At 42.6% G+C, this 21,294-nt stretch overlaps 1 protein-coding gene across 1 annotated transcript in view; it reads right to left on the bottom strand.

The window, feature by feature from the left end:
* TBC1D20 (TBC1 domain family member 20) overlaps positions 1 to 14,385 on the bottom strand; it is a 35,217-nt gene extending 20,832 nt beyond the window's left edge. Inside the window, exon 1 of the mRNA XM_016188117.2 lies at positions 14,176 to 14,385. Coding sequence (XP_016043603.1) covers positions 14,176 to 14,242 — 67 coding nt within the window. The 5' untranslated portion in view covers positions 14,243 to 14,385. The remainder of the gene's footprint in view (positions 1 to 14,175) is intronic.
* Between the last annotated feature and the right edge of the window lie 6,909 nt (positions 14,386 to 21,294).

Here is a 21,294-nt window from a genome sequence, read left to right as displayed (position 1 = left end):
CAGGTGTCTATCTTTCTCTCTTCCTTTCCTCTCTCCATATCTCTCTTGTCTTATCTAACAACGATGACAATAATAATAATAACTACAATAATAAAACAACAAGGGCAACAAAAGGGAATAAATAAATAGATATTTTTTTTAAATGAAAGATAATTCTGGAAAGCAAGTTAGGGTCTTAGAACACTAACACAGGAAGTAGTAAAAGCTTTAAAAGGAATTAAAATGTTAAGCAGCTAATCTCAGTAATATTCTATACTGAGGCAATACAATAGTTTTCAAATTGTTTCTGTGACAAAGTTGCACACTATTAATACAAATAAAGTGGAGGATGGTTTCATGGAGGGTGAGCTGTACTAACACCTATTTTGGGGAGTGTGGAAATGTGCCCATGTCACAACAACCACCTTTTAAATCAACATTTCCTCAATACAGTGATACTAAAACTGAAAACACAAAGTTGGTTTAATGTCCTCAGTTACCTACCTATAAGAGCTGTGACAGATAAACCCATATAAACAGAGGTACTAAATGGTTTGGAGTTATATGTAACTGGACTTATAAACAGGAAAATAACACAGATGACTTTTCACATAGGTAAACGTGTTCTCTTGGATAGACTGTAATTTTTCCTGAAAGCTAGTAGGGTGGCCATAAGGCCCACTTTGTCTGAAAGAGTGCTAGCTTATGGCAATAGTTCATACCAAATCCCTCTGCTAACTGAATTCTCAAAAATGTTCCAGTCTGGATGCTAAGCTGAATAGTTAATCTTAGAATCACAGAAATAAAATCTTTTTTTTGTTTGTTTGTTTGTTTCAAGAGTTATCACTGGGGCTTGGTGCCAGCACTATGAATCCACTACTCCTGGAGGACATATTTTTCATTTATAGGACAGGACAGAAATTGAGAGGGGAGGGGAAAACAGAGAGGGGGAGAGAAAGACACCTTCAGATCTGCTTCATCACTTATGAATCGAGCCTCCTGCAGGTAGGAATTCTTGTGTGGGTCCTTGCACTTCATACTATGTGCGCTTAACCTGGTATGCTACTGCCAGCCCCTGAAATAAGATTTTAATTCCTCTATGAGCACTTAACTAGTCAAATGTTTGTTTACAAGCTCCTGGCATGGCCATGTGGCCTTTCTTCTCCCCCTCCCACCCTCCCTCCCTTTCTCCTGTCCATCTGTTCATTCAACTATCCATCAGTCCATTATTTAATAAGTATCTACTTGTACTAAGGGCTGTACTAGGAATCAAAAGATAAAAAATGGGCCAGAGAAACAGTATAAGGGTTATGCAAAAAAGATTTTCATCCCAAAGGCAACAAGGTCCTAGGCTTAGTCCCCAGCAACACCATAAGATGGAGCTGAACAGAGAGACTCACAGTAGGGAGGAACAGAAATAACTATTTGATATAGCAGAAGTATGGAAAACTGTGAAAATCCAGGAAAACATCTTAGACAGAAATTTTAGCTGACCTGCATGTTAGCTATAAAGCTCAAGCAAAAATTACTAAAGTCATAGGCCCTTTGGAACATACCTAAAATAGACTTCCTAGCTTCTTACCATCCTAAGATCCCTACCCTCATCTTGTATTAGTCCTACCTTTTTGGTTCCTGTTTATTAAACATTTTGTCCTGCTCTATATCGTACAGCCTTTCAGTTACCAAGTTGCAGATGCTACTATGATTCCATCCTGCAAGCCCTGGATGGAAGACCTCACCAATGTGCCCCTAGAACTCACCTTTCCAGGCCCCTATCCCACTACGGAAAAAAGGGGCAAGTATATGTAAATATAGTCACAGAAATTAAATAGACAACCCATATCTGTGACCTTGGCAGAACTATTGCAGTTTCCAATGGAGGGAATGAGGACACAAAGCTCTGGTGGAAGAAGAGTGTGGAATTATACCCCAGTTGTTTCATAATTTTATAAATCGCTATTAAATCATTGGGAAAAAAAGAATATCTATTTCTCAGGTAATCAGAAAAGGCTTCACCAAGAATATATTCTAGTACTGGGGCCAGGCGGTGGTATACCTTGTTAAATGCACACATTAAAACATGCAAAGAGCTGGGTTCAAGTTCCGGTGCCCACCTGCAGGGTGAAAGCTTTCACAAGTGGTGAAGGAGGGCTTCAGCTCTCTCTCTCCCTCTCTCCCCCGTCTCTCCCCCTCCCCCTCTCTTCTCAGTTTCTCTTTGTCTCTATCCAATAATAATTTTTTTAAAAAGAATACATTCCCCAAACATAAATATACAACATATAAATTTAGTTTAAATTGTTATATTTTTCTTTTTTAAAAAACTTTTTTATATTTATGTATTATTTATTACCTTTTGTTGCCCTTTTTTTTATTGTTGTAGTTATTACTGATGTCGTCGTTGTTGGATAGGACAGAGAGAAATGGAGAGAGGAGGGGAAGGCAGAGAGAGGGAGAGAAAGACACCTGCAGACCTGCTTCATCACCTGTGACGCGACTCCCCTGCCAGTGAGGAGCCAGGGGCTTGAACCGGTATCCTTATGCTGGTCCTTGCGCTTTGTGCCACCTGCGCTTAACCAGCTGTGCTACAGCCCAACTCCCTCATTTTAAAAATATTTATTTATTTATTCTTTTTTTGTTGCCCTTGTTTTACTGTTGTAGTTATTACTGTTGTTATTGATGTCACTGTTGTTGGATAGGACAGAGAGAAATGGAGAGAGGAAGGGAAGACAGAGAGAGGGTGAGAAAGATAGACACCTGCAGACCTGCTTCACAGCATGTGAAGCTTCTCCCCTGCAGGTGGGGAGCCAGGGGCTCGAACCGGGATCCTTATGCCGGTCCTTGTGCTTTGCGCCATGTGCGCTTAACCTAAATTAGTCTATTTTTCTATGTATTTTTAGCAAAATAAACTATAGTTTATTAGGCGATGCATCATTACTGAAATATTATGAACTCAGCCTTAATGGATGAAAATAAAACAGTAGCAGTAGAAAAAAACAAAAGAATACATTCTAGTACTTTTTTTTTCATTCTAGTACTTTCTTTTTAATTTTTTTTTAATATTTATTTTCCCTTTTGCTGCTCTTATTTTTTATTGTTTTTGTATTTGCCAGACTAGCTTCACGGGACAGAGACCAGGAACTCGTGGTGGCATGGTAATACAATTCTTTATTCATGTGGATGCTCCAGAGTTGGGTTAAACCATGTGGCGCCAAACTGCAATAGCCGCCTCTGCTCTGCACAACAGCCCTTCTCCAAGCTGGGACACGGGAGAGAAAAGAGAAGAAGAGAGAGAAACCAGAAACAGAAGTGGCTTTATACGATAAAACCAGAAGTGGCAAGTCAGAAATGGAAGTGACTAGGAAAGGGGGTGGAGAAGGGCAAAAGCACGCTGGGAAGGTGGAAGCTTCCTTAGAAATGCTGCCAGGGTTTTAGCCGGTGGGATTAGTGTTACCCTGCAGGCAGGGCAGGTCTCGAGGTAGAAAGAAGATAGATCAGGCAAAACAATGATTATGTAAATAGGCCATACTATCAGCAATGCAGCAAGAACCGGTTTAATGCCCGATACTTATTGGGTACTTATTGATGTCATCGTTGTTACTGCAAAGAGGGAGGGGATGGGATATGGAGATTGGGTGGTGGGAACTGTGTGGAGTTGTACCTCTTCTACCCTATGGTTTTGTTAATTTATCCTTTCTTAAATAAAAAATAAATTAAAAAAAAAAGACAGGACAAAGGGAAATGGAGAGAGGAGAGGAAACAGAGAGGGAAAGAGAAAGACACCTGCAGATTTTCTTCATTGCCTGTGAAGCGACTCCCCTGCAGGTGGGGGAGCCAGAGGCTCGAACTCGGATCCGGTCCTTGCACTTTGGGCCATGTGCACTTAACCGGATGCGCTACCACCAACTTCCCTCTAGTACTTTCTTAAACAAAACACTGCATGTGAAAGAAGAAAGTGTAAAGATCCTGTCACATTAGGGCAGGGGTAGATAATATAATGGTTATGCAAATAGACTGTTATGCCTGAGGCTTCGAAGTCCCAGGTTCAATCCCCTGCGGATCAGTGCTCTGGTAAAAACAAAACAAAACAAAACAAAAAATCACATCGAGCACTTAAGTGATAATACAGAGAGAGTCCGTAGGTAGCGCAGCAGGTTAAGCCCACGTGGCACAAAGTGCAAGGACCAGAGTAAGGATCCTGGTACCAGCATCTGGCTCCTCACATACAGGGGAGTCGCTTCACAGGCAATGAAGCAGGTCTGCAGGTGTCTATCTTTTTCTCCCCTTCTCATTCTTTCTGTCCTATCCAACAATGACGACATCAATAATAACTACAACAATAAAACAAGGGCAACAAAAGGGAATAAATATTTTTTTTAAATGATAAAACAGAATATTGCTTGAGGTAAGAAGATACTTAGAAATCTATTTAGCACCATAGAATGTGAGCTCAGATCTAGAGGGATGCAGAGGTCACACAGGCTCCTAAGCTAATTATGGGCCCCAGGTCACATCAAATCGATGGAGTTTACAGTCAACAAAGTATTTATACCCCTTGCCCATATTAGGGAGCTACTCTCTTCCCTGATCCAGCTTTCTGGTCCTTTTTCCAGGCATGACATCATCTCCCCAGACAATTATCCACATGCATATCAGACTTCAGGCTCAGGCAAAAAAAAAAAAAAAAAACACTAGTATAGCTACAGGCCCTTTGAAATATAACTAAAATATGCCTACTAGCTATCTACAAAATGGAGGAAACCCCCCCCCCCAACACTTCATCTGTACTATTCCAGCCTTTAGGTCCATAATTGTTCAACAATTTGTTTGGCTTTATATGTTAACTCTCTTTTCAGCCACCAGGTTCCAGATGCTACCATGATGCCAACCAGACTTCCCTGGACAGACCACCACCAATGTGCCTTGGAGTTCTGCTTCTCCAGAGCCCTTCCCCACTAGAGAAAGAGAGAGACAGGCTGGGAGTATGGATCGACCTGTCAACGCCCATGTTCAGCGGGGAAGCAATTACAGAAGCCAGACCTTCTACCTTCTGCATCCCACAATGATCTTGGGTCCATATTCCCAGAGGGTTAAAGAATAGGAAAGCTATCAGTGGAAGGGATGGTATCCGGAGGTCTGCTGGTGGGAATTGTGCAAAGCTGTACCCCTCTTATTCTATGGTTTTGTCAATGTTTCCTTTTTATAAATAAAAAATAATTAAAAAAAAGAAATCTTATTTAGCTATTTGTGAAGAATGATTTGCTAACGGAAAAATTTCATCTATATCTATAACCACTCAGCCCCTCTTTCCAAGTAAGCTATTCAGCAATCTAGGAAAAAATAAAACAGTGCTTCTATCTGGGGAAAATACCACTATTTTCAATCAGTTAGATTTATCTTAGGTTAGCTGAAATTATTTCAACTAATATGAACTCACATCATAGCTTTAATACTTCTGATTTTTTTTCTTTTTGTGATTAATAGGTTACCAGATTGTAGGTTTCCAAGGTATAGTTCTGATTCAATTTTTTCTTTTTAAATATTCTTATTTACTTATTATTGGATAGAGACAAAGAAAAATTGAAAGGAGAGGGGAGATATGTATGGAGAGGGAGAGAGAGAGAGAGAGAGAGAGAGAGACCTGCAGCTTCACCACTCATGAAGCTTTCTCCCTGCAGGTGGGGACCAGGGGCCTGAACCTGGATCCTTGCTCACTGTAATGTGTGTACTTAAGTAGATGTGTCACTGCCTGGTCCCTGATTTTGTTTAAGATTTATTTATTTATTTATTTTATGAGAGAGAATAGGAGAGAACCAGAGCATCACTCTGGCACATGTGGTACCAGAGACTGAACTCAAGACTTCATGACTGCATACCCAATGCTTCAATTAGTGTACCTCCACCTAGACCACCTGATTATATTTAATTTATTTATTCCCTTTTGTTGCCCTTGTTGTTTTATTGTTGTAGTTATTCTTGTTGTCGTCATTGTTGGATAGGACAGAGAGAAATGGAGAGAGGAGGGGAAGACAGAGAGGAGGAGAGAAAGACAAGATACCTGCAGACCTGCTTCACCGCCTGTGAAGTGACTCCCCTGCAGGTGGGGAGCCGGGGGCTCGAACGGGATCCTTAAACTGGTCCGTGGGCTTCGGGCCATGTGCTCTTAAACCGCTGCACTACCACCCGACTCCTCTGATTACATTTTTAATCACTCATCTTAGGGGCCAAGTGGTGGCACACCTGGTTGAGTGTACAGGTGACCAACCATGTGTAAGGACCCAAGTTGAAACTCCTGGTACCCACCTTCAGGGGGAAGCTTCATGAGTGGTAAAGCAGCACTACAGGTCTCTCTTTCTCCCTACCACCCTCTTCCTCCCCTCTGAATTTGTCTCTATAAAAAATAAAAAAAAAAAATATATATATATCTATATATTTGCTGGGAGGGGTGGATTTACAGTAGAGGCACTAAGCTCCAGATAACACTGGTGGTAAAATATAAATAAATAAGTTACATATACCAAAAATTACTACTATATCCTTGTTCTTGAGAACAAATAACTCACCATTCTGGTTCCAGTATCATCTTCCTCAACCTTCCATTCTAGTGATTAAGTGTTAGTGGAGAGGAGATGGGGCAATTTAAATGTTCTACAGCTTACCCCTTAATGTTTTATTGGACTGAATATATATGCCTTCATTGTGATAAAAAAAAAAAAAAAAGGAAAGAGAAAACAGAAAACTCAAATGAATTGAAATAAATTACAGAGTGATAAGGTCAACTGTCAGACTACATAATAAGGGGAAAAACATATAGGAGAGTCTCAACTGACCAACCAATTTATACATACCCTCATATTAGAAAGAGGAAAAAAAGAGCTATTCTTGAGATGCTCAGGGAAAATTTTGAATTAATGCCTACTACCTGTTTTATTTTAAAATAAATTTAATGTATGGATTTTGGAGTGGAATACATAGTTCTGGACTTGAGAATGAAACATTTGGGCTTTGAAGTAAAAATCTACCTTTTATCAAAAGGTAGCACATATGGGATATAAACTCCCTTGAATCCATTCTTCTTCAATTTCTTTACTGTCCTACTTACAAGAGAGACATATTATCTATCTATCTTAAAGCAGATGCCTTCCAAATTCTTAAATCTTGGATATCATAACCACAATAGAATAAAATGACTATAGCTGGTTGCAAAATATAAGACACTGCTATAAATATATCTCTAATACCTGAAAAGTAATTCATTTAACAAAGGAAAAAGGAACTATATAGGCACTATTTGGCCTACTTTCTATTAAAATTATTCCTTTAATAAGGGACAGTGAAGTAGTTCTTAACAGTACAGATAAAGATGTTCAGATAAACAGTTTAGATAAACCCACTATTGTCTCAGACCTCTCCCAATTCTGATTATAAAACCCAGGTAAAGATTCCTCATATAGTCCTCTACATCTTGTTAAATGATGTCATTCTTTCTTTTTAATCTTTCTTACAACTTTTGTTTACTCATTTTTTTCTTGCCATATATAATATCTAGAGGTTTTTTAATTTAAGAGTTTGCATTCCAGTGTTCTTTTTTCCTCTATTGCCACCAGGTTGTTACTGCTGGGGCTCGATGCCAGCACAACGAATCCATCACTCCTGGTGGCCTTTTTCCCCCTTATTATTATTTTTTTTATTAAGTAGTACAGAGAGAAATTGAAAGGTATGGGGTGATAGAGGGAGAAAGGGGCCAAGTGGTGGTGCACCTGGTTAAACGCATATATTATAGTGAGCAAGGATCCAGGTTCAAATCCCTGGTCCCCACCTGCAGGGTAAAAGCTTCACAAGTGGTGAAGTAGGACTGCAGGTGTCTTTCCCTCTCAATCTCCCCTTCCCTTCTCAATTTCTGTCTCTATCCAATAATAAATAAATAAAAATATTAAAAAAGAGAGTGGGAGAGAAAAATAGGCACCTGCAGAAATGCTTCACCACTCATGAAGCAGACCCCCTACAGACAGGGAATGGGGGCTTGAACCTGAGTCCTTGTGCTTGGTAATATGTGTCCTTAGCCAGGTGTACCACACACAGCCCAGCCCCCTGTGTTCAAGTACTCTTGTTGCTATAGTATTAGATTTGTTACCAAATGACCTGCATTTCTATGAAAGGCAACTACTGAATAGTTTCACTTGTATGTACAATATAAAGACTTGAAACACATGAACTCATTTAAAAGGAATGTCGGGAGTCAGGGCCATAGCGCAGGGGGTTAAGCGCACATGGCGCACAGCACCAAGAACCACCTTAAGGATCCAGGTTCAAGACCCTGGCTCCCCACCTGCTGGGGAGTCGCTTCACAGGCAGTGAAGCACGTCTGCAGGTGTCTGTCTTTATCTCCCCCTCTTCTCTTCATTTCTCTCTGTCCTATCCAACAATGATGACAACAACAATAACTACAACAATAAAACAACAAGGGCAACAAAAAGGAAAAAATAAATAAATTTTTTTAAAAAGGGAGTACAGCGGTAGCACAAAAGGTTAAGCGCAAGTGGCATGAAGCACAAGGACCGGATCCTGGTTCAAGCACCCGGCTCACCACCTGCAGGGGAGTCGCTTCACAAGTGGTGAAGCAGGTCTGTGGGTGTCTTCCCCTCCTCTCTCCATTTCTCTCTGTCCTATCCAATCCAACAATGACAACAATAAAAAAAAAAAAAAATATCAAACTGAAGCTAAGACTATGAAAACTATGGTGGTTATCCTTGGGAGGTAGGGGGGTCACAGAACTGTGGTGCTGGGTGGGGTGTGGAAATATAAATCTTATAATCTTGTAAACCATTATTAAATCACTAATAAAATGATTTTTTTTTAAAGTAAAAACAAAAAAATCTGCCTCCTATGACAACAGGTATCTAAATGCTGTTTTGGGGAACACAATATACAAAGAGACAGTAACATCTCCAAGTATCAGCAAAAAATACCTAAGGGGGGGGGTCGGGTGGTAGTGCAGTAGGTTAAAGGCTCATGGCACAAAGCACAAGGAACAAAGTAAGGATCCCGGTTCAAGGCCCCAGCTCCCCACCTTCACAAGGTCGATTCACAAGCGGTGAAGCAGGTCTGCAGGTGTCTTATCTTTCTCTCCCCATCTTCCCCTCCTCTCTCGATTTCTCCCTGTCCTATCCAACAACAACAATAGCAATGACAATAATAATAATGACAACAACAAGGTCAACAAAGTGGGAAAAATGGCCTCCAGGAGCAGTGGATTCATACTGAAGGCACCAAACCCCAGCAATGACCCTGGAGGCAAAAAAATAAAAAATAAAATACCTAAGTGGTTGATCAGATAGATTATCTACAGACTCAAATAACAGAATTTTATGTGACAGTACAAGTTCCATACTGATCATTTGATTTAAGCTTGCATGAAGAAAGCTTCATAGTCTTTATCTTTAATTTTTTTTTTACCAGAGCACTGTTCAGCTCTGGCTTATGGTGGTGCAGGGGACTGAACCTGGGACTTTGGAGCCTCAGGCATGAGAGTCTCTTTGCATAATAATTATGCTATTTACCCCTGCCTTTTCCCTTTTTCTTTTATATTTATATATGTATATGTGTATATATATTTATTTTTAAAGAATGCTTCACAGTCTTTAAACAGAACTTAAAACAAAGACAGAGGGGGGCTGGGCAGTGATGCAGCAGGTTAAGCACACATGGTGCGAAATGCAAAGACCAGCTTAAGAATCCAGGTTCCCAACTCCCCACCTGTAGGGGGGGTCGCTTCATAGGCGGTTGAAAGCAGGTCTGTAGATGTCTAACTTTCTCTCCCCCTCTGTCTTCCCCTCCTGTCTAGAGTTCTCTGTCTTATCCAGCAACAATGACAGCAATAACAATAATGATAAACAACAAGGGCAACAAAAGAGAAAAAATAGCCTCCAGAGACAGTGGATTTGTAGTGCAGGCATCGAGTCCCAGCAACAACCCTAAAGGCAAAATAAATAAATAAATTTTTAAAAAAGAGAGAGAGAGAAGGAGAGTTAGCTATCCAGTCAGTCAGACTGACACTTTCCAACCTCCACATTTGTACTGGTATAATTGAGTTAAAATTTAAGCTTAGGGCCTAGGTGGTGGCTCACCTGGTAGAGCACACACATAATCACACAACACCAGGGGGGGTTCAAGTGTTTGGTTCCTACCTGCAGTGGGAAAGCTTCACAAACGATAGAGCAATGCTGTAAGTATCTTTCCTCCTCTCTCTCTCTCTCTCTCTCCCTCCCACTATCTCTGACACTCCATCAAGAAGAAAGAAAAGGTGGAAAAAAATAAAAAGTGGGGATCAGGCAGTGGCTCAGTGGCTTAAGCGCATGTGGCGCAAAGCGCAAGGACCGGTGTAAGGATCCCGGTTCGAGCCCCCAGCTCCCCACCTGCAGGGGAGTCGCTTCAGAGGTGGTGAAGCAGGTCTGCAGGTGTCTGTCTATTTCTCCTCCTCTCTGTCTTCCCCTCTTCTCTCCATTTCTCTCTGTCCTATCCAACAACGAACAACATCAACAACGGCAATAATAATAACCACAACGAGGCTACAACAACAAGCGCAACAAAAGGGGGAAAAAAATGGCCTCCAGGAGCGGTGGATTCATGGTGCAGGCACCAAGCCCAGCAATAACCCTGGAGGAAAAAAAAGAAAGAAAGAAAGAAAAAGGTCACAAAGAACAGTGGAGTCATGCAGGTACCAAGTCCCAGCAATAATCCTAGTAGCATTAAAAGAGAGAGGGAGTCAGGTGGTAGCGCAGCGGGTTAAGCGCAGGTGGTAGCGCAGCGGGTTAAGCGCAGGTGGCGCAAAGCACAAGGGCCGGCATAAGGATCCCGGTTCGAACCCCGGCTCCCCACCTGCAGGGGAGTCGCTTCACAGGCGGTGAAGCAGGTCTGCAGGTGTCTGTCTTTCTCTCCTCCTCTCTGTCTTCCCCTCCTCTCTCCATTTCTCTCTGTCCTATCCAACAACGACAATAACAATAATAACTACAACAATAAAACAACAAGGGCAACAAAAGGGAATAAATAAATAAAATAAATATTAAAAAAAAAAAAGAATCCCGGTTCGAGCCCCCGGCTCCCCACCTAGCAGGGGCGTCGCTTTACAGGCGGTGAAGCAGGTCCTTCTCTGTCTTCCCCTCCTCTCTACATTTCTCTCTGTCCTAACAATGACATCAATAACAACAACAATAAAACAAGGGCAACAAAAGGGAATAAATAAATAAATATTTTTTTAAAAAGAGAGAAAGAAACAGGGAAAAAAACATAAGCCTGAATGCAGTGGAAGAGACAAAAAAAATTTTTTTTTAATTTTACTTAATTCTGAGTAAGGTTCCCAGTAAAAACAAAATAAGGCAAAGTAGTCCAATTCTGGAGGTCATAATCATAATAGTTTTAATAAACAGTGCCCAAATAGCAGAGATTCATGAACTACCAAGAACTTACAGGCAAGCACATATTAAGACTGCTTGTGTGTGTGTGTGGGGGGGGGCAGGGGCTGGATGGTAGCTCATGACACCATGTGCAAGGACTCAGGTTCTCAAGCACCTGGTCCACATCTGGGGGGAGAGGGAAGTCTCACAAATGATGTCTCAGGTTATACCTATCTCTCTTGCTTTCTCCCTCACCCCCAATTTCTCTATCTCTATCCAATAAATAATACTTAAATAAAATAAAAATAAAATAGAAAGCTCAAATGATAAGGTGTGGAACTGGTATGCCCAAGGTTCCCAGTTCAAGCCCTGTGCTAGAGTGGTACTCTGGCTTCTCTTCTCTTTCACATGAAACTTTTTTTTTTTTTTTTTTTTTTACCAGAACACTGATCAGCTCTGACTTATGGTGGTGGTGGGGGATTGAACCTGGGACTTCAGAGCCTCAGGCATGAGAGCCTCTTTGCATAACCATTATGCTACCTACCTCCACCCGAAACTCTCTAATATGAAATATTAAAAAAAAAAAAAAAAGGCAAAGCGGGGAGGGGGAGGAAGACTGCTTTACTATGGAGAATAAAATTCTAGAGAGTGAAACAATTTGAACAGAAACTCAGCAAGGGAGGCTTCTAGTATTAAAACAAAACAAAACAAAAAAACTTTGCCAACAATTCTCCAACATGATTTTAAAAAAATGAAAAAAGCAAAAAACAAAAACAAACAAACAAACAAAACACCATCTCTACATTCTCTTATTCACCCAGAGAAGCAAAATCAAGAAAAGGGTAGGGGGAAGGTTGTAAAGTCTTGCAAACCAGGCACAGCTGCTGGACAACAGGTCACAAGACTCATGCCATTTGGGACTTTAACTATTAGGTCATGAAGACAGATGTCATACAAACACAAGCAAAGGGTTATTATGCCAAAGGGCCTACATTACTTAGTATGAGTTCCATTTCTATTCAGATTTAGAACAGGAGAAAAGGGATGAGAAAATGAACACAGACAGAAACAAGATGTGCTTCATTAAAATACATGGGTTATTTAAATTAGTGACTGACTATTATTATAGGCCCAAGCATCAAAGGATGGAAAAGTGGGGGAAAATATCTTAGGCTTTCACAGAGGTGGGGGAGATTGCATGGTTTAGAGCAAACAATAATTGGAATTGTCATGTGCTAATTGTGGAACATTCTAAAATATGCACAAGGAATCATGATTTCATTGAAAACAGTGTGAAAAACTGAATCACTACACACTTAAGTAACATTAAACTAAGTGGCAAAGGATTGAGACAGAAGGTGGATTAACAACAAAAAACCCCATCCAAAAATGGGGGGAGGACATCGACAGAATGTTCACCACAGAAGAGATCCAAAAGGTCGAGAAACACATGAAAAAATGCTCTAAGTCTCTGATTGTCAGAGAAATGCAAATAAAGACAACAGCGAGATACCACTTCACTCCTGTGAGAATGTCATACATCAAAAAGGTAACAGCAGCAAATGCTGAGAGGCTGTGGGGTCAAAGGAACCCTCCTGCACTGCTGGTGGGGATGCAAATTGGTCCAAACTCTGTGGAGAACAGTCTGGAGAACTCTCAGAAGGCTAGAAATGGACCTACCCTATGACCCTGCAATTCCCTTCCTGGGGATATATCCTAAGGAACCCAACACATCCATCCAAAAAGATCTGTGTACACATATGTTCTTGGCAGCACAATTTGTAATAGCCAAAACCTGGAAGCAACCCAGGTGTCCAACAACAGATGAGTGGCTGAGCAAGTTGTGGTATATATACACAATGGAATACTACTCAGCTGTAAAAAATGGTGACTTCACCGTTTTCAGCCGATCTTGGATGGACCTTGAAAAATTCATGTTACTTGAAATAAGTCAGAAACAGAAGGATGAAGGCAGAAGTTGAAAAACTAGATCAGAAAAGAAAACACAAGTAGAGCCTGAACTGGAATTAACCTATTGCACCAAAGTAAATACAGGTCCAAGAAGGATGACAGAGGACCTAGTGGGGATTGTATTGTTATATGGGAAACTAGGGAATGTTATGCATGTACAAACTATTGTATTTACTGTTGAATGTAAAACATTAATTCCCTAATAAATAAATAAATAAAATAAAATAAGGTGGATTAGTGGTTGCCAGGAGCTGTAGATGGGGGAATGGAAAGGGAACAGGGCATTCTGCAATTACAAATGTCACGGAATTTGACAGCGGCGATGCTAGCAAAACCCGCGAAGGTACTAAGAACTACTGAACTGGACACTTCAGGAGGGTGGGTTTTATAGCAATTGACAGACACAAGGGGTACAGGTATACCGTGACAATCATGACGGAGACATATGAATGAAGTTCTGGAGACCCGCCTACAACCAGGAAGGCAGCGCCAGGAGTTTGCGGACGTGGCGGAGCGACGAGGCTTTGGCCTCGGTTCTCACAGGACCCAAAGCTCATCTGCCTGGGTCGATGCACAGCCCCCGGCCCCGTCCTCCCCAGGGTCACTATGATCTGCTGACCCTCCAATTCCAGGCTCTCTACCCCGTCAGACGTGACCGGGGCCTTTTCCTCTCCCGCTGCCCGCGCCCCGGGCCCACCCTGCGCGGTCGTCTGGGGCTCCTCAGCCCGAAGCCGCGGCGGACGCCCCCTGCGCCGGGGCCCGCTCCCCGACAGCTGTCGCCGGCCAGGGGCCGTCCTCGCAGGCCGCTCTCCCGCGCTCCGACAGGCTTCCGTACCTTTCTCCGAGCCGCCGTCCCAGCGGCTGCAAGTGGGGCCGTCGCCCTGCGCACTCCGAAGGGCCATGCCCCGGGGGCCCGGGCCCAGGCCCGAGCCCCGGCTGGTGGCGGAGCCAAAAGAAGACGCCTAGTGGTGCCGGACCCAGCGCCCACTCAGCCGGGCTGGCTCGGCTCGCTCAGCCCGCGGCGCGCAGGCGCACAGGGGTCCAGCGAGAGTCCCGCCCCCACATCGGCACGTGACCCTTCGCTGCGAGTGGACTGGCAATCCGCGCAGGCGCCCTACGTGGGGAAAGGAACCCGGTAGTGGGCGCACCGTGGAATCTGCGTCATGCTGAGCCTAAGAGTCGAGCCCTCCTGATAGAGTGTAATGAAGACCAACCAGATTTTGTCATGTATGTTTTCCTTATGTGTAAAATGGTATGTAGGCATGCAGTCACAACCCAAAATTAGGGTCTACTCTTTTTGCTTACCAAGGATTTTCTCCTGTTTCACTTGACGTACTTTGTAGCTCGGACATTATATAGCGACTTCAAGGATTAGCAGAACCATCGCACATCAGGTTAATGCCAGGCTTTATCCTCTACTCTCTAGAACACCTCAAGTTGGTAGTGGAGGTGCATTATTTTATTTAAATTCTTTTAAAAATATGTTTGTTAGGAGTCGGGAGGTAGCGAAGCGGGTTAAGCGCACGTGGCGTGAAATGCAAGGACCAGCGTAAGGATCCCGGTTCGAGCCCCAGCTCCCCACCTGCAGGGGCGTCGCTTCACAAGCAGTGAAGCAGGTCTGCAGGTGTCTTTCTCTCTCCCTCTCTGTCTTCTCCTTTCTCCATTTCTCTCTGTCCTATCCAACAGTAACGACATCAATAACAACAATAATAACTACAACAATAAAAACAAGGGCAACAAAAGGAAATAAATAGATATTAAAAACATATGTTTATTTGATGCAACAGAGAAATTGAGAGGGACAGGGGATCCAGAGGGAGTCAGAGAGGCACCTGCAGCACTGCTTCAAGGCTTGTTAAGCTTTTCCTCCGTAGGTGGGGACTAGGGCTTAGAACCTGAGTCCTTGAGCATAGCAAACAAGAGTACTTAACAAGGTGCCCCACCGCTCAACCCCTGTGGAGGTGGACTTTTCAACTTAAAAGAGGAGACAGTTCTAGGGAAGATTGTGGAAAAGGACTGTGAAAAACAAAAGAGGGGGCTTGGTTGTGGAGCACTCGGTAGAGCTCACATGTTACTATGCGCTAGGAATCAGCTTTAAGCCTTAGATTCCCTACCTGCAGGGGAAAAACTTCACTAATGGTGAAGCAGTACCACAGGTCTCTCTCTCCCCCTCTCAACCTTCCCCTTCCCTCTTGATTTCTCTGTCTCTATCCAACAAACAACAACAACAAACAAAAAACAACCACCAAAAAATGGGCACAATAAGGTGATGAAAGACAATTTCCAGAAGTGATTTTATTTATATAGGGGAATATTTATATAGAGTAAGTCACTTAGTTCAGAAGAGCATTCTAACTAAAGAAGATAGCACAGATTATCATGGAGCAAAGAGAAAACAAATCATAGGAAATTTGAACTTAGTACTTGCACAATGTAGTGAAAAGGAAAATGGATTTTAACATTAGATTTTGGGGAGTCGGCCGGTAGTGCAGTGGGTTAAGCGCACGTAGCTCAAAGCACAAGGATCCTGGATCCAGCCCCTGGCTCCCCACCTACAGGGGTGTCGTTTCACAGGCGGTGAAGCAGGTCTGCAGGTGTCTGTCTTTCCCCTTCTCTGTCTTCCCCTCCTCTCTCCATTTCTCTCTGTCCTAACAACGACAACATCAATAACAACAATAATAACTACAACAACAATAAAAAAAACAAGGGCAACAAAAGGGAAAATAAATAAATAAATATAAAAAAACATTAGGTTCAGGGATAGGTAAGGTAGGGCTCACTTAGACTGGAGTGAGGGATGGAATTACATAACTTTAGCATTAAATGTGTTCTTTGATGTAACCATGAAAAATCTTCCTCTCCAAAGGAAGAACTACCTCCTCTTATACATAACAACAAACGTTTCTGGAGTATTGAACCTATGCCAAGATCAGGTCTTTTTTGAAGGTGAAAGCTACATTACAGAAAATGACAGGTAACCACTAGAAGAGAGCCTCATTCCCAAACCATAAGGAACCAAATTCCACAAACATTAAGCTTAGAGGAGGACTCTGAGATTCAACTGAATTCACAGAATTGACGGACTTTTATTTATTTATTTTTTTTACTGAAAACTTAATTGTAGCTTGATGAGACTCAGCAAAGAACTCATCCCACCACTGGATGCTAGAACTGTGAAAACTAGGTAAGTTTGTGTTGTTTAAAGTTATTAAATTTGTGAATTTTTTTTATATAGCAAATGACAACCTGACACTGTTGACTGGCTACGGAAGAAGGGCAAACGCTAGAAGAAGAAGAACTGAAAGTCTCACACAAGCTTACGCAAAATAAACTTTTTTTAGAGGCCAGAGATATATAGCTTAGTGGTAGTGCACATATCTTCTATGTATGAGGCCTTGTGTTCAGTCACTGGCACTCCCCTCCTGTCTCCACCAAATAATTTGTTGGCTCCTATAAGTTGCTGAGTTCTGTCCCCTCCATCTTTCTGATGCTCACCCCTCTCTCTCTCTCTCTCTCTCTCTCTCTCACTCACTCACTTTTTTTTAACCAGAGCACTGTTCAGCTCTGGCTTATGTTGGTGCAGGAGATTGAACCTGGGACTTTGGAGCCTCACACGAGAGTGTGTTTGCATAACCATTATGCTATCTACCCTCTGCTCTGATGCTCACCTCTTAATATTTATTTTTCTCACAGATCTTGGGCTTATGACTCTAACAATTCTACTCATTCTTTCTCTGTGTCTTTTTTTTTTTTTCCTCCAGGGTTATTGCTGGGCTTGGTGCCTGCACCATGAATCTACCGCTCCTGGAGGCCATTTTTCCCCCTTTTGTTGCCCTTGTTGTTGTAGCCTCCTTGTGGTTATTATTATTGCCATTGTTGATGTTGTTCATTGTTGGATAGGACAGAGAGAAATGGAGAGAGGAGGGGAAGACAGAGAGGGGGAGAGAAAGATAGACACCTGCAGACCTGCTTTACCACCTGTGAAGCGACTCCCTTGCAGGTGGGGAGCTGGGGGCTCGAACCGGGATGCTTAACGCCGGTCCTTGTGCTTTGCGCCACATGCGCTTAACCCACTGCACCACCGCCCGACCCCTCTCTGTGTCTTTCTATCCACTGTCACAGATTTGCCACTCCAGACTGAATTTTTCAGATAGAAATGGAAGGCTGGGAAGGTAGCACAGTGTTTAATGTCTGAGGTTCTAAGGTTCCAGGTTTAATCCCCAGCACCACCGTAAACCAGAACTGAACAGTGTTCTCCTCTCTCCTCTCCACTTCCCTCTCCCATCTCTCTCTCTCTCTCTCATGTGAGGGTGTGTCTTTCTCATGAAAATAAATTTTATCAATATAAAGAGAGAAAGAGAGTGAGATGGATATAGAGGTAGAGAGAGACCGCAACACCAAAGCTATCCCAGTGCTGTTGGGTCCAAGGTTTAAACCTGCTTCATATGCATGACAAACCTGGCACCTTTCCAAGTGTGCTGTCAGTTTTCCTGGTTGCCACCTGACTCTTTAAAATACAGCCATGATATTTGTTCCAGCACTCCCATACAAAGTTTTGACTCTGTCCCCAGCCTGAACCAAACACTGTAGCCATTAAATGCTGGTTGGCTGGGTCTGAAGTGCATGCTCCATCAACTGATTCAGAAGTAGATCCCTGCCCCAAATCCTGGGGCTGACAGTGGGAACAAATTAATCTTAGTGATTGCTGTATGATTTATTTCTTTTTATTCCTGAGCATTTCACAATATGAATAAACCACAACTCACTTATCCTTATTTTTTAAAGATAATTTTTTCAGTGTATTGAGAGGGAAATAATGATTTACAGGACAGTTATTATTATTTATTTTATTTTTTTTTACTTTAAAATATTTATTTATTCCCTTTTGTTGCCCTTGTTATTTTATTGTTGTAGTTATTATTGTTGTCATCATTGTTGGATAGGACAGAGAGAAGTGGAGAGAGGAGGGAAAGACAGAGAGGGGGAGAGAAAGACAGACACCTGCAGACCTGCTTCGCCACCTGTGAAGCAACTCCCCTGCTGTTGGGGATCTGGGGGCTTGTGCTGGGATTCTTACACTGGTTCTTTCACCTGCACTTAACCCCCTGTGCTACCACCTGACTCCCTATTTTATTTTATTTTATTTTACTTTCAAATAACATTTATTAATTTTTTTCCTTTATTGGGGGATTAATGTTTTACAGTCGACAATAAATGCAGTAGTTTGTACATGTATAACATTTCTCAGTTTTTCACGTAACAATACAGTATTTCTTTAATAACATAAGGTAGATAAGTAGAATACCAGAGTATCCTGTTGGCATATGGGAGTTCTGCTATCGAATTTGGGGCCTCACACTTTCAAGTTCTGCACCTTACTCACTGTATCACCAACCAGTATGATTTTTTTTTTAATATAGAGAGATTTATTGAAGAGGACAGGGGAGAGGTGAAGAACCAGAGTATCACTCTAGCACATGAGATGCTGGGGATCAAACTCAAGACTTAATGTTTGAGCGTCTAATGTCTTATCTACTATGTCACCACCCAGATCACCAATTTTTTTTACCAGTTTATTTAGACACCTGGTAGAGCAGGACTACAGGTATCTCTCTCTCTCTCTCTCTTTCTCTCTCTCTCTCTCTCTCTCTCTCTCCCTCCCCCTACCTTCTCAAGTTATCTCTGCTTCTATCCAATAAATAAATTAATTAAAATATTTTTAACAATATTTTTAAAAACTATTTAGGGGCTGGGCAGTGGTGTACCTGGTAGAACATAGATGTTACTATGCACAATGACCCTGGTTGAAGCCCCTGGTTCCCACCTATAGAAAGAAAGCTTCACAAGCAGTGAAGCAGTGCTGCAGGTGTCTATCTTCCCCTTTCTTCAACTTCAGTCTATCCAATAAAATAAGAATAAATGAAATATCAAGAATTTATTTATTGAGCTGAGGAGACAGCATAACGATTATGCAAAATATGTTGATGCCTGTGGCTCTGAGGTCCCATGTTCAATTCACCTGTACCACTATAAGCCAGGCTGAGCAGCGTTCTAGTAAAAAAAAAAGAAGTAGAGGATAGATAGCATAATGGTTATGCAAAGAGACTCTCATGCCTGAGGCTCTGAAGTCCCAGGTTCAATCCCCCACACCACCATAAGCCAGAGCTGAATAGTTCTCTGGTTAAAAAGGAAAAGAAAGGGAGTCGGGCGGTAGCACAGCGGGTTAAGTGCACGTGGCTCAAAGGGGGTCTGTGATGAGGTGTTTGTTCTTTACCTCAGCTGACTGCCAACTCTGTTTCCAAGAGTCTGGAACAGAGAAGTTCAGTGTAGGCGTAGGGGACCAGATTGGGTGACGAGACGTCAAGCGTTGGACAGGGTGGGCGAAGATATCCGCGTATATTGGCAGGTCCGGTCGAGCGTAGACGTGGGAAATGAACTTAGATGATGCCGCATCCCGACGAATATCTGGCGGGGCGATGTTGCTAAGAACTGGCAGCCATGGAACCGGGGTGGAACGGATGGTTCCAGAAATTATCCTCATGGAGGAATATAATTTGAAATCGACCAAGTGGACATGGGGGCTACGGAACCATACTGGGGCACAGTATTCTGCAGTGGAATAGCATAATGCCAGAGATGATGATCGTAGTGTGGAAGCGCTCGCGCCCCATGAGGAGCTGGCCAGTCTTGCAATGATGTTACTCCTCGAGCCCACCTTTGCTGCAGTTTTTATGAGATGTTCGTGAAATGACAGAGTGCGATCGAGAGTAACGCCAAGATAGACTGGCTGGGTTTCATGCCGGATTCTCGTATCGCCAAGCTGCACATTAAGCTCACGTGAGGCCGAAGCATGGTGTAGATGGAAAACAGATGATACCGTTTTTGCAGTGCTAGGGATTAGTCGCCATTTTTTACAGTAATCAGATATCAGAGACATGTCTTTCGTGAGTGTTTCCTCGAGGATGTCGAACTTGGATGCCTGAGTTGCACAGCAGATGTCATTGGCGTAGATGAACTTCCTTGAAGAAGGAAGTCATTGATGTACATATTAAGGTCATTGATGTAAATATTAAATAGTGTAGGAGCCAGAACAGAGCCCTGGGGGAGGCCACTTGAGACAAGTCTCCATCTGCTAGACTTGTCACCCAGATGCACCCGGAATCTTCTGTTTTGGAGAAGAAACGATATAGTATTATACATAGTAAGTAATATGTATGCTCAACTGGGTGCACCACTGCCAGACCCTCAAATACTTTTTTTTTGTCACCAGGGTTATTTTGGGGACTTGGTATCTTGTCTACACAATGATTCCACTGCTCCTGGCATTCATTTTTCTCCTTTTTCTCTTTCTTCTTTTTTTTATATTTATATTTATTTATTTGTTCCTTTTTGTTGCCCTTGTTTTATTGTTGTTGTTATTGATGTCGTTGTTGGATAGAACAGAGAGAAATGAGAGAGGAGAGGAAGGCAGAGAGGGGGAGAGAAAGATAGACACCTACAGACCTGCTTTACTGACTGTGAAGTGGCTCCCCTGCAGGTGGGGAGCTGGGGCCTGGAACCGGGATCCTTACAATAGTCCTTGTGATTTGCACCACCTGCACTTAACCCGCATTGCTACCGCTTGACTCCCTTTATTTCTTTTTTAATAGAGATGGAGATAGGGGGCAAGGTGGTGGCTCACCTAATTAAGTGCACATATCATGTATAAGGACCTGGGGTGAGCCCCTACTCCCCATCTGCAGTGGGATCTCTTCATAAACGGTGGAGCAGGTCTACATGTATCTATCTCTATCTCCCCTCCACTCTCAATTTTTCTGTCCTGTCAAAAAAAAAAAAAAAAGGCTGCTGGGAGCAGTAGATTCACATTGCTGACACTGAGCCCCAGCAATCACCCCAGTGGCAACTGAAAAGGTGGGGGGGATGGAATAGAGGGAAGGGGAACACAGACATCTGC

The sequence above is a fragment of the Erinaceus europaeus genome, chromosome 1 (genome assembly GCF_950295315.1).
Source record: "Erinaceus europaeus chromosome 1, mEriEur2.1, whole genome shotgun sequence".
Lineage (NCBI taxonomy): Eukaryota > Metazoa > Chordata > Mammalia > Eulipotyphla > Erinaceidae > Erinaceus > Erinaceus europaeus.
Note: the sequence above shows the minus strand (reverse complement) of the source record. Positions and strands in the feature narration are given on the sequence as shown.